Here is a 13,480-nt window from a genome sequence, read left to right on the forward strand (position 1 = left end):
ACCAGGTTGCTGGCCTGCTTCAAAACTGTTCCATGCACCCCAGACAGGTCTAGGTCCAAACTCCTTACCAGGCAACCAAGGCCTTTGTGACTTCACGTCAACCAGCCTCTCAGCCTCCTCTTGTATTTCCAGCCCCCTCTGTCTGGTTCCTGTACTCCCTTCTCAAAGCCCTGGAATCGCCCCCAGATTCTCTGATCTGAAGCCTTCCTTGTCCATGCCCTCCCCACCCTGGCACTCCAGTTCTACTTCTTTCAAGGCTCCTTCCTTGAATGTTGCCACTCTTCTCATTGCTTGGCCGGTTCCCTTTACCCTGCCCTCGGGACCTTGACTTTGCACACAGGGCACACATGAGCGCCTTGTGTCTGCCTCTGGTCTCGGGGTTAAACTGTGAGCATCGGCCAAGTTTCTCAGTGGCTGCCCTGCTACAGACTCCCAATCTTTGATTCCGCATTTTACACTTCAGTAAGAACAGTCCACTCAGCCCCTCTCGGCCTCAACTATCTCACCTGTAAAACGGAGGAAACAATCTACCTCGTAGTATTGGGAGGGTCAACTTGGAAGATACAGGCAAAGCTGGAAGCCCACGGTCTGGCACATAGTACCTGATCTTAATTTTTAGCTGCCTGTGATCAATGACCCTGACCACGATTTCTTTAGAATAAATATACAGGCGATTCTGCCCTGGACGCGGGCAAACGCTGGCATCTCCCCGTCTGGAGAGGAGAGGGGAGCAGTCGTTTCAGGGCATGGAGGTCATACATTGGCTGCGGATGAGCTTTGCTTTGCTGGCCTCTCCGCTCTTCTCTCACTGAGGCAGTGAAGGGTGAAAGTGACCACCCCTTGGCGGTGACTATCCTGCGGGGTGGAGGAGAGAAGGCTCGATGTCCTCTAGCACGCGGCGCCCATCCAGAACAGAACAGGGAAGGGTTACAGGAGACCTAAACCTGCGGTGTGTGGTGGGGGTGGGACGGTGGGGTGGGGCGGGATATGGAGAGAAACAAGAGGAAGCAAGAGTCTTTAGGGCTTCTCCAGTCCCCTTCTTCCGCCCCTCCAGGTTGGAGTTAAACACATCGCAGGGAGAGTCAGAAGGGGTGAAGGTCGAGGCTCGGGATGGAAAAATTGGTCCCGGGCCGCCCCGGTGCAGGCGGCGGGCTCAGGGACCCAGCGGAAGGCCGGCCGGGCACGCCCCCCCGCCCCCCGCTCCGCGCCCGCCGCCGCCGCCTCCTCCCGGCGCGAGCGGGCGGCGCGCTCCGGAGGGAGAGCGGGGCCGGAGGAGGTTTGCTACCCCCTCGGCGGCCAGCACCTGCCCCACGCCGCTCCGCGCCCGCGCGGACTGGGCATCCGGGGGCGCCCGCACCTTTCTCCCCCCGGGCCGGGGAGCCAGCCAGGGGGCAGCGCCGGAGCCCGGGGGGAGCGCGGCCCCGCCGGCCGGCCGGCCCGCCCGGGCTGGGGGCAGCTAGGACGGCCCCGGGTAAGCGGCGGGAGGCGGGCGGGCTGGGGCCGGGCTGGGTCGGTGGGGATGTGGAGGGGGGCCGGCCGGGCCGACGGGGGCCAGGGACGCGGAGGGAGGAGGGGGCCGGCAGGCTGGCAGGGAAGCGGCGCGGGGCGGCCACGTGAGCGCTGGTGCGGGGGGTGGGGGGTGCCTGCAAGGTGCTGGAGGCGGAGAGCCGGCAGGGCTCCGGCCTCCCCCCGCCCCTCCGCTCCTACCAATCAGGTCGTAGGGAACCCAGCATCCTCCGACGCCCCCACGCACCCACCCACCCACTCCCACATGAATGTGATGGGCACCAACAGCGGGCCGACGTGGTGCCTCGGTCCACGGGACTTGCAACCCCCCACCCCCAAGCCCTCAGCTTGGGGCTGGGACTCAGGTGTCCGGGCCCCCGGGAGGGGAACCAGAAGCAGGCTTTGGCCCCAGTGTCTGTCCCTGGGCGCCGTCTGCAGACTCACTGCAGAGTACAGGCCTTGGGAAGGGAGGCTGAGGGGTGCCTGGGCCCTGCTTCTCTGGACAGTCCTCTTCCACCACCACCACCAGCCCCCGCTGCTGGGGATGTTGGATTAATAAACACTCAGACCCAGGACCCCTGCCTGGGAAGAGGGAGGGGGGCCCCCGGTCACGTCTGAGTCAGGGACGGGACTACACTTGGGCCTGCTGGGCTCCAGGAGGCTGTCCCCAACCCAGGGGCCTCTCTCTGCACCCCGCTCCTTGGCTCCAGCACTGTGGTCCCGCTTTTATTCCCTAGCTCTTCTCCCAGAAAGGGTTGATTTCAGGGCAAGGGAGTATGTTGTCCAGGAGAATCTGCAGGTAGGGTACAGCCTAGAGACCTCTTAAGTTGCCACACCCAGGGGGAGGCCGGAAGTCTTCTTGCATCCTTTGCCCTCTCTTCTTCCCCTAAGATGCCCCCCTCCCCAGCGTGTGCTGGTTATGTAATTAACCCAGCTGAGGCTCTCTGCCAAGCTGACAGGGTCCAGGGATGCCTGAGGGGCCCAGGGCCCTGGAGGGGTTTAGGGGGAGGAGGGACTGGGACTTCCCCACGTTGGGAGCTCACAGAAGTAGAGAAGCCCTGGTTGGGAAAAGGACACTGCATGGGGCAGGAAAAAGATGAGGGTCCTCGGCTTAACTGATAGCTCAACGGGCTACCTGGTCTTCACATTCCTGAATCTTTGTTTTCACCTTCAATAAAATGGGGGAGCACTGTACACACACACTTACATATATGTGAGCAGCAGTGCATAGTGACCCATTGGGGATGGCTAGGAGGCCCCCCTGGGATCGTGGAAAGCCTTTGAGGAACAAAGGGCCCCTCGCCCGTTTAGTGAGCACCTCCTCTGTGCAGGCACCGTGCACGCTCAACCTCACAACACCCTGTGAAGTTTCTTGCCCAAGATCATACTGTAGGTGAGGGGCAGAGCAGGGGATCCAAAGCTGGTGGGTCTCACCCCAAATCCTGCCCTTGGTTTACTCTGCTGTGTGCGCACATCCATGCCCAATGGATGGGGTCCTCTGAGCCAGGCCAGACTGAGGGACGTTCAGCTGTGAGCTGCGCACGTGGGGAAAGGGCACGCCCCAACAGAGAAAGTGTGCACACGTGCTGGAGGCTGTGGCCCCTATCAGAGCCCAGCACACCTATCTGTCCTGGACCCATTTAGCAGACGGGAAGTCCCAGGCATATGTACCTGCTTCCCTGGTCACCATCCTCCACAGAAAGAGAAGGCACCTGGTTAAGAGATTTACCTGAATTATTTCAGAAGTAGGGGCTCATGACCCTACTTTATATGTGTGCAGAACATGGCTCAGATTGGACAGGCCATCTGCCCTCTGCCCTGCAGCTAGGAAACATCAGAGCTGAGATTTATTCCCACACTAAACTCACTGGAAACTGAGCAAGCAAGGAGCTACTGAAGCCACGGCAAGTTCAACCCCATAGCAGCCCTTTCCTGGGCACCTGCTGTGTGCCAGGCCCGCCCAGCTCAAAGGTTGCCAGAGAATTAGACCCAGCCCTTGGCCTGTGGCCTTCACCAACTAGAATCATTAAATTTGGAAGCTAGGAGTACTCCGACATTGTAGAAAGGAGTACATTGTACAAAGTCTTTCCCAGCTGTGTGCCTTGGGCTCATCTCTTCCTCCCTCTGAGCCTTCTCTCCGAAGTGGGAATAACTACCACCTGGGAATATTGTTTTGACTCTGGATAACACTGGAAAAGACCTGGATGCTGGGAAGGATTGAAGGCAAAAGGAGAAGGGGGTGGCAGAGGATGAGATGGTTAGACAGCATCACTGACTCAATGGACATGAATCTGAGTAAACTCCAGGAGATAGTATAGGACAGGGAAGCCTGGCATGCTGCAGTCCATGGGGTTGCAGAGTTGGACATGACTTAGCCACTGAATAACAACAGCAAAGATACCCACATGGGCGTGCTGACCTAGAGTAACCGCTCAACAAGTGTCACGCTCCAGAGCCAAAGCCATCCTTTAGTCCAGGGGTTCTCAGCAGGGGTTGAAGGTGGCAGATGGCGGGGAACACACTTTGGGTCATCATAGTCCCAAGAGGCTGCTGCTGGCAAGTACCTCCTGGCAGCCAGGCATATAAAATGTCCTGCTCAGTAAAGAATTGTCTCTCCCTGAAAACGGCAGGAGCACGTCCACTGAGACACACTGGCCCAGTCTCACCCCTGAGGACCAGGAGAGTGCGAGGTGTCGTCTTATCCTGGGCTCTGTGGGAAAGCTGGGACTTGAAACAAAGCTAGTGCTCTTTCCACTCCCCTCTGCAGCCTTGCCTGGGGTTTGGGAGTCAGACCGGCCAAAAGTCAGGTCATAACACAAGTCAAGAAAGCCAATTCCCACTAATGGGATGGACAGCAGGAAGAATGGAGAAGGGAGGAAGGGGAGGTTCTGGATAGATGGGATAGGAGCTCTGGGAAAAGGAGGGTGGGACATCCCAAGTGGCAAGAACAGCTCCAGCAGGGTCCCCAAGGTGGAAAAGTGCAGGAAATCTGTCCCAGGAGAAGCCAGCCCACCAAAGCCTGCCTCTCGTCCCCACAGGCCAAGTGGAGTCCGCAGAGGGCCCTGGGCAAGCAGGGGGCAGCGGTGATGGGTCCTGACGGTGGCTGAGCCCCTAGCCCCTGGAATATGCAGCCCGGGGGAGCCCCAGGCAGCGGCGAGGACGCGGTGGCGGAGCCGGGTGGGAGGCATGGTCTCCACCTACCGGGTGGCCGTGCTGGGGGCGCGAGGTGTGGGCAAGAGTGCCATCGTGCGCCAGTTCCTGTACAACGAGTTCAGCGAGGTCTGCGTGCCCACCACCGCCCGCCGCCTCTACCTGCCTGCTGTTGTCATGAACGGCCACGTGCACGACCTCCAGATCCTCGACTTCCCGCCCATCAGCGCCTTCCCGGTCAACACGCTGCAGGTAGGGGGGCATGGCGTGGGGCCGGGGCAGAGGAGGGGCTGGGTGCTGACCCTGCTGCCAGCTTTGAGAGCTCCGCTCTGCACCACCTGCCACTCTGCTAAGAGCTTTGCTGGGATCCCATTCATTTGTGCACCAGTTCATCCAACAGATATTTGAGGAATGTGGCTCAGGTGGTAAAGAATCCGCCCACAATGCAAGAGACCCAGGTTCGATCCCTGGGTTAGGAAGATCCCCTGGAGAAGGGAATGGCAACCCACTCCAGTTATTTTTGCCTGGAGAGTTCCATGGACGGAGGAGCCTTACGGGTTACAGTGGAGTCGCAGAGTCGGACACGACTGAGCGACTAACACTTTCACTTTCAATGTGTGCCTGGCCCTGTGGTGGGCACTGGGGTTGAATGGCGCTCAAAACAGAGAGCACTTTGCTCTCAAGGAACTCATAGTCTGGTGAGAAGACAAACAGGCAATTATATTGATGACTGTCATGACTGGAGGGAACACGGGGAACTAAGACAACCCTTATGGGGGCATCCATCCCACCAGGTGTGGCAGGGTGGGGGTCCTGGGAGGTGATGTCTCAACTGGGTAGGATCTCGGCAGGTGAGGGGCAGTGGAGAGAAAGACAGAGAGCACCAGATGCCTATTAATATTCTGGGCTCTGCCTCCCATGGCCTCAGACCCACATCATCTATAGAAGAAAAGGCCGGGGCTTGGGAAAGGTGTGTACTCAGAGGCCAGAGACCCCGACGAGGTCTCTTGCTCAAGGGCCTGTTCTCTTAAGTGATGCTCTATCCCCTGAGCTCAGAACTGGTCCCCGGGCCAGCCTTTCCTGCTGGGGTTGGATTCAGATGCCCCCAGGGCCCTGGCTCACAGGGTCCCGCCTGCAGGCCTGGGTCCTCCTTCCCTCTCTCTAGGTCTGGCTTGAGAGGGGGTTGGGTTGGCTCACTGAAAAAGCCCCTGACCAGAATGCAGAGTTTCTCCAGGAAAGACAAACATAGAGGAGGCCCCCAAGGCAGGGGCTATAGCTTGGCCAGTTGTCTCTATGCAAATACAGTAATTTCTCTGATGGGGCTGCTGGGGGCGGGGGGAGGGGGGCTCATACTTGGCATCGTCTCAGCAACTCCAGGCAGGAGGGCCTTGGTCCAACCTCAAGGACATCTATTTCTCCCAGGTCCAGGGGTGTCTGCACCAAAGACAAAAGCCTGGTCCACGCCTCACCCCCGGGGAACACTGTGGTCAGGGCAGTGGGTTCAAGGTCAGATGTTCTTGTTCTCCTCCAAAAGAGGCTAACAGTAGTCCGAGTAAAAGCTCAGCTTCCGCCCCGGTCCTGTAATTTCAATTTCAGAATTGGTAAGATGCAATTTAAAAGCCCAAACTTTATGTTTAAAAAAACAAAAAGCATACTCAGAAATCTCAGCCCCATTGCTGCCCTCCACCTGATTCTGGATCCACTCTCTAGAGCCACTCTCATTGGTTTTTTTAATTCATACTTCCAGTATTTCTTTATGCAAATAAGAAAATGTATTCTTATTCCACTCCCCTTCTTGCATTAAAAAAAAAAACTATCCTGCACCTTGGTTTGTTTTTTTTTTTTGGCTTGACATTATAACCTGGAGGTCTTTCCACATCCATACTTAGAGATCTCTTCATTCTTTTTTTAAAAAAAATTTTTTTAAGTATTTATTTTCACTTGTCTTAGTGTTTTTAGCTGTACTTTTTCATGTTGTGTGTTGTTATTTTTTATTAATTTATTTTAATTGGAGGCTAATTACAGTATTGTATTGGGTCTTCCCTGGTGGCTCAGAGGTTAAAGCATCTGCCTGCAATGCAGGAGACCTGGGTGATCCCTGGGTTGGGAAGTTCCCCTGGAGAAGGAAATGGCACCCCACTCCAGTATTCTTGCCTGGAGAATCCCATGGACAGAGGAGCCTGATGGGCTACAGTCCACGGGGTCGCAAAGAGTTGGGCACGACTGAGCGACCTTACTTACTTACTTATACTGTATTCCATTGGAGACATATATGTGGAATCCCCTCTTGCTGGACAGATGGGCTGTTTCCAAATTTTGGCTTCAAAACAATGCCACAGTGAATAGGCTTGTAATAGTCATGTTGTACACGTGTATGTTAGTCACTCAGTCGTGTCCGACTCTTTGCAATGCTGTGGACTGTAGCCCACCAGGGCCCTTGGTCCATGAAATTCTGCAGGCAAGAATACTGGAGTGGGTTGCCATTTCCTTCTCCAGGGGATCTTCCCAACCCAAGGATCGAACCCAGGTCTCCTGCACTGCAGGCAGATTCTTTACTGTCTGAGCCACCAAGGAAGCCCCCATGTTGTACATAGGAAGGTATACACGTGGAATCGATTTCTAGAAATGGCATTGCTAGGTCAAATAATAAATGCAATTGGAGTTATAAAGGTGCCACATTCCCCTCCCCTTCTGTTGGGTTAGCCAAAGTTTGTCCATGTTTTCCCTTAAAATAAACAGATAACCCTAACCCTAAGGTATTACGGAAAAACCCAAACAAACTTTTTGGCCAACCTAATATAAAGGTGCATATTTTGTGCTCCTTTGAGAGACATTACATGACCGCTTGTTGCCCTAAAGCCACCAGAGAGTGTATTGTCAAACTTTTGTATTTTTGATAGTCTGAAAAATGAGCTAGGAGAGTCTCTGTGTACTTTTTATTTACATCTCTGATTATGAGCGAAGTTGAGCATCATCTCTTCATATGTTTAAGGGCTTTTGCTTTCCTTTATCTGAAAACTATCAATGCCTTCACCCATCTTTCTGTTGGATCATTGGCCTTTTTCTTCCTGGTGGACCCTGAGTTTTGGACTCTCCAAGGATGTCTAAGACTTCACCCCTGGAGCACAAGAAAGGGACATGGTGCCAAGAAATGCCGAAACAGGATCCGGCACGCCCCAAGGAACAAATAGTAGAAATCCCAGTGGCTACTGTCTGAACCCCAATGCCAGATGAGAACCAGCCTAGGAGGGCGGCGTTTCTAGGGCCTGAGCCTCAGCTGTTGCTTCTGTGGTCCCTCTCCTCCTATCAGAGAAGGGAGTGGAGGTTAGAGGGTATGTGCAACCCACCAAAGGAGTGAGCAGCAAATGCACGGCCGGCACCCAGGTGGCTCCCTCAGCTCCCATGTCCTTGGCACTGGACTCAGTTTCCATAGCTCCTTCTCTGTCTTGACACAGCCCCAAGATGGCCCTTTACCATCTGGAATGATGCACGGAGCTAGCTGGAAGGCAGGCTGAGCTTTCTTGCTTGCTCCCTTCAATCAGGGGTGAAGGGACAACCCAGCCAATCAGGAGGCTTCTTCCTCTGCCTCTTCGGACCCCCAGAGAGGAGTGGGTGGGAGGCAGCCTGGAAGGCCCCCTTGAGGAGATAGCAGGTTGGGGGGAGCAGTGGGACTATCACCCTCGAAGGCTGGCAGCTGTTCCCTCTCCCCAGCAGAGAGCTGTTCCCTCTCTGCCTGTTTCCCCACCCCTCCCACTTCCCACTGATTACTACTCCTTGCAGTGGGATGGGGGAGGAATGGCAAACACGTGGGGTCCCAAGCCCCCAGAGGTCCCCATGTCCAGTGGACTACAGTCTATCCTGGCCTGAGAAGCCAGTTCCTGGTTTCCTGTGGTTTCGGATTTGTCCTCAGCATCTTCTCCCCTCTGCACCAAAGTTAAAACTCAGCACAAACAAAAGATGCCACATCATCCCCCTGGAGGAATCCACTGCAGCAGCTTCTAAGCCTTTGAGTTGGGAAGCGCTTGTCTGGAGTCAGACTTAACTCTCCCCCACTGTCGCCCAAGCGTCTCCCCTTTTCATCCTTCTCTGCAGTGTAGAGCCTGCTGCAGTCCTCCAAGCCTGGTCCCTACCCCAGTTCAGCTCATAAGCTGGTGCTGGAGACAAGCCTGAGCCTCCCTCTAGTCTTTTCCTGGGCTCTGGTTCCTAGAGAAAACCCTCATCCTCCTTGTCCTGGGAGGTCTCTGCCTCACCAAGCTTCCAGGAGCCCCTCCTTTCCACACATTGGCTGCCTTCTGCTGCCCTTGCAGTTCTCATCTGCTGGCAGGTTAATTGGCTAATTAATCTCTTAAGGAATCTTCCCTTTAGTGCACTCAGCCTTGCCAGGGGCCTGTTCAACTTGAGCTGCAGCCCTTTCCAGGAGAATTTGCCACTGGTGTTCAGGAAGTTCCATCTCCCTGGGGCCCTGGTCTAACTCAGCCCCCAGTAGGCATCCGGTCTCAACCTTTTTCACCTCAGGGCTGCTGCTTCTCAACCTTGAAGGCAGAGTGAAGCAAACAGAAGGGGCACCTCAGGCAGCAATCTAAGGGCAGCGTTACAGGCAGGAATTGGGTCCAGGTGGGGTTCAGGACCATGGAGAGTTCTCCAGCCTAGGCCGTGCCATCCAAGAGCCGGCTAAGAGCCTACAGGTGTGAGGCCCTGATGGGAAGGGGGAGGAGGTATGTAAAAATGAGGAAGGCTGGGTTCTGGTCCTCTCAGGAGCTCACAACAGAATGGGGGACTTGGGGATGGAGAAGGTATAGAGCTATTGCTCTGACCAAGGTATCATGCAGCTGTTCTAAGAACATAGATGATGAAAAGAATAGTCCTTTACTTGCAGGAAGGGTTCTTAGAGGAGGAGGAGGCATCTGTGCTGAGGCCTGGGGAGACAGGATTTCAACAGGTCCAACTACCTCAAGGCTGGGCTCTTAAAGGCATTTAATAAATGTAATCGAACAAAGGACTGGATGGACAGATTGGGGCACAAAATGGGACCAGACAGAACTCAGCTCCAGGCATGCATGGGCCAGACGGTGGCCCTGGAAGTCAGACAGTGTGAGCTGACCTATCCTGGCTTGGAGGTGGGGAAGGTGTAGCACTGAGCACTTGGATTCTGCCCGGGGCCTGGCCTCCTGGAGACAGGTGAGTGTGGAAGGTTTAGGGTGCAGTGGCAGCTGAGAGTGCTGCATATCGCTGGAGGTGGCAGGGGGCACAGGGAGCCCTCATGGCTGCTCTGACCTTGCTGTGGTTGGGGGTGTTGCAGGAATGGGCAGACACCTGCTGCAGGGGACTCCGGAGTGTCCACGCCTACATCCTGGTCTACGACATCTGCTGCTTTGACAGCTTTGAGTACGTCAAGACCATCCGCCAGCAGATCCTAGAGACGAGGTGAGGGGCTGAGATACACCCCAATGCCACTTAAGTGGATGCCCCCGTGCCAGCCGCTTCCCATGAAAAGGGTGCGGGAGGGGGGGGGCGGGTCAAGTGCCTCTGGTTCTCACACACATAGTTAAACACGCACTCACGCCATTTTGCTGTCCCTGTTTCTATTAACCCCTTTTGGGACCCTTACCATGGGCTGGCTAGTCCAGTGCAGTAGTTAAGATCAGAGGCTCCGGAAAGGAGACTTCCAGGGCTGCATAACTAAGCCAGCCTCAGTTTCCTCGTCTGTACAATGGGGAGAACATTATTATTACGAATGCTCCGCAGCATGCTGGATGTAAGTTTCCCCACCAGGGATCGAACCCATGCCCCTGCATTGGGAGCGGGAGTCTTAACAACACTGGGCCACCAGGGAAGTCCCGCGGAGAACATAAATGACCTATCTTTTTTATGCCAGTCATAGCGCTGCGCCTGGAACGGAGGGATGGTAGCAGTTAACAGGGATCAGGCACAGCCCACCCTACCTTTGGTCCGGGGGTTGTGAGACGAGAGATGGTGGGGTGCTGAGCGGGCTTCCCACCTCGCCCCGCAGGGTGATCGGCACCTCGGAGACGCCCATCATCATCGTGGGCAACAAGCGGGACCTGCAGCGCGGACGCGTGATCCCGCGCTGGAACGTGTCCCACCTGGTGCGCAAGACCTGGAAGTGCGGCTACGTGGAGTGCTCGGCCAAGTACAACTGGCACATCCTGCTGCTCTTCAGCGAGCTGCTCAAGAGCGTGGGCTGCGCGCGCTGCAAGCACGTGCACGCCGCCCTGCGCTTCCAGGGCGCGCTGCGCCGCAACCGCTGCGCCGTCATGTGATGCGGCTGGGCGCGGGGCGGGAGGAGAACTCCGACGGCCCAGTGTGGGGCCTGCGACGCCCCCGCAGCCACGCACCTCCCCCCGGTGGGGGGAGAGAGGCCGAGGGCGGCGAGAGGGAGCGTCTCCGTCAGCGCCCCGTCCCCACTCCCGCGCCTGTGCGCCCCGGGACGGCCGCTTCTAGTGCTGTATGTAGTTCCTGCGGTTCCCGGCCCGGCCCCAGGGGCGCCCCGCCCTCCGGGATCACGGTGCGCGCGCGGGACACGCCGGGTGGGGGTGGGGTGGTGCTGCCTTGGCCGGACCCCCCCCCACCCCCTACACACACCCGTCTTCTCCAGAGAGTGTGTGTGGTGTCTTGTCATCGCTCCGCGTCGTCTTTCCCCGTGTCTGTCTGTCTGTCTGCCCACGCGTCTATTGGTTCCCCACCCTCTCCACCTTCCAGCTTCGTTCACAGGGCTCTCATTTCGTCCACCCCCTTGTCGCGGATCCTGGCAGCTTCTTGGTGAGGCCAGCCTTCTGACCGTCAGCATCACCGGCACAGGGCAGAGAGATGCGGGTGGCCCACGAACCACAACTGGGGTCCGAGGGTTGAGGTCCTAAGGTCCGTCAGGGGGAGAAGGCTGAGCGCTCCCCCTTCCAGGGAGACCTCCCCGCCCAACAGCCCCCCCAGAGACACAACAACCTACCTTCCAGCCTTAACTCGATGGTCCGTCCCTGCCGGGTGCCCCTCACCCCCTTCCTGACCCTAAAGCCAGCTCACCCCCTGGGTTAAAAAAAAATTTTTTTTTTTTCTTCTTGACAGAATGTGGAGAGGGAATGCCCCAAATGATAGATTTATTTACATGATGCCAGCTTCCAGCCCTCTATTCCCTTCTGGGTTGGGTGGTCTGCCAGATGGGGGGTGTTGGGGGAGGGGCTGGTGGTGGGCGGGGTGGGGGCGCAGTCAGGTTATTTCAGCGAAGATTCTTATTTCCCCATCTGACCCCAAGCTGACTGCCCCAGACCCTCCCTGCCTTGAATCTCAGACTACCCTGATTAATCTGGGAAGGGGCAGAGCCACAGAAAGAATTACGCACCCCCCTGCTCCCGTGCTTGGGGGCGATAATGCCGGCATCCCTATCCCCAGACGGCGGCCCTTGGGATCTGATGCCCCCTTGTCCCAACACCTGATGATACTACGCCCTGACCCAAAGCGCCCCGTTTTCTCCAGCTGCCTGGCCAGTTTCTACCTCTCGTCACCAGAGCTGATCACTGTCAGTTTTGTACAGACTTAGAAATAACAAAAGAAACGAAACGAAGACACTGGGAGTGGCCTGAGGAGATTACTGGGGGACTTGAGGGCGGGAGAAATGGTGTGAGCTCCCCTGCCTCCAAGCCAAGGTCTTGAGGCTGAGCCCTCAGCCCTGCTCTGGTGGGAAGATAATGAGGTCCCTTGTTAGGAGAGAGGCAGAACAAGCTAGCTCCGAGGTAGCCAAGCTGTGGCATACAGACCAGGACACCAGGTAGCCCAGGGTGGTGATGGAGAGGAGTCTGGGGACGGGGTCATGGGTGGCGAACTTATCATCCAGATCCAGTGTGAGAGGGAAGCTTTGATTCTTCCTTCCACTTCCCCAGGTGATGCCCTCTCCGCTCTCTGGGGCTAACGCAGCTCCACCGTGACTGCCCTGACTTTGGGCAGTCCAGTATCAGGGTTCCGGTCCCTGCTGTGCTGCGTGACTTTGGGCAAGTGACCTTCCCTCTCTGAGCCTCCCTCTGAAGCAGAGGAGGTGGCTCCCCTCCCCCACACCTTGGAGTGGCTGGGAGGGTAAAGAAGAGGGGCTGCCCCCTTTCTCCCCTACATCCTTGCCCTCTGACTCACCAGGGGCATGGGTGAGGGAGGGCAGCATCTCACCTGCCCTGCTGCCGTTACCCCCAGCTCTGGGGCACCTAAAGTGAGGGTGAGGGACCCAGGCCTCTGGCTGGCCCCCATTGGACCAGTTGGAATGTATCACCTGGCCGGCCCCCCCTTACCCACCCTCCCACTACACCCCAGATCTTTGATTTTTATTCCTTCTGCTCCCATTCTGAGTCGCTGTCCTCCTCCCTGCCCCCTCCCTCCCCAGGGTTTCCCACCACAGGGTCTGGAAGAGTGTGTGACGCCCATTGCGCTGTGATCGGAAGTCAGATTAAAAATCAGGGAGTGTTTTCCCTCGTTTCTGTACCAAAGTGTTGGCTCAGTTCCTGCCGTGGGGACGAAGGGGCTCCCTACGGGGTCTGCCTTCTGAGCTCCAGGTGATGAGGTGGCCTCAGTCCTAAAGCCCGAGTCAACCAGGAGAACAAAGGGAAAGGGAGAGTTGGAACTCCTCTCTCTCCATCTACCCTGCCTTGGAACCCTCCAACTGATTAAAACCATTCAGAGGATAACATTCTGCCACCTTCTTGGGAAAACTTTCATAAGTGGACTGAGGCCCAACTTCTGGTTTTGTGTCTTCCTCACACTCAGGGTTGAGGTGCTAACTCGAGGGGTGTAGATGTGTTAAAGAATGCTCTCAACCATCCCTCCTGAC

At 56.6% G+C, this 13,480-nt stretch overlaps 1 protein-coding gene across 1 annotated transcript; it reads left to right on the forward strand.

Annotated features, from left to right (window-relative positions):
- Positions 1-1,217: 1,217 nt before the first annotated feature.
- On the forward strand, positions 1,218-11,273 carry RASL10B (RAS like family 10 member B). The gene is made up of 4 exons (XM_025281096.3): positions 1,218-1,471; positions 4,545-4,908; positions 9,956-10,080; positions 10,667-11,273. Exons 2-4 carry the CDS (start codon positions 4,693-4,695, stop codon positions 10,935-10,937), a joined length of 612 nt encoding a protein of 203 aa, XP_025136881.1. The 5' UTR covers positions 1,218-1,471; positions 4,545-4,692; the 3' UTR covers positions 10,938-11,273.
- The last annotated feature ends 2,207 nt before the right edge of the window (positions 11,274-13,480 follow it).

The sequence above is a fragment of the Bubalus bubalis genome, chromosome 3, assembly GCF_019923935.1.
Source record: "Bubalus bubalis isolate 160015118507 breed Murrah chromosome 3, NDDB_SH_1, whole genome shotgun sequence".
NCBI classification, from domain to species: domain Eukaryota; kingdom Metazoa; phylum Chordata; class Mammalia; order Artiodactyla; family Bovidae; genus Bubalus; species Bubalus bubalis.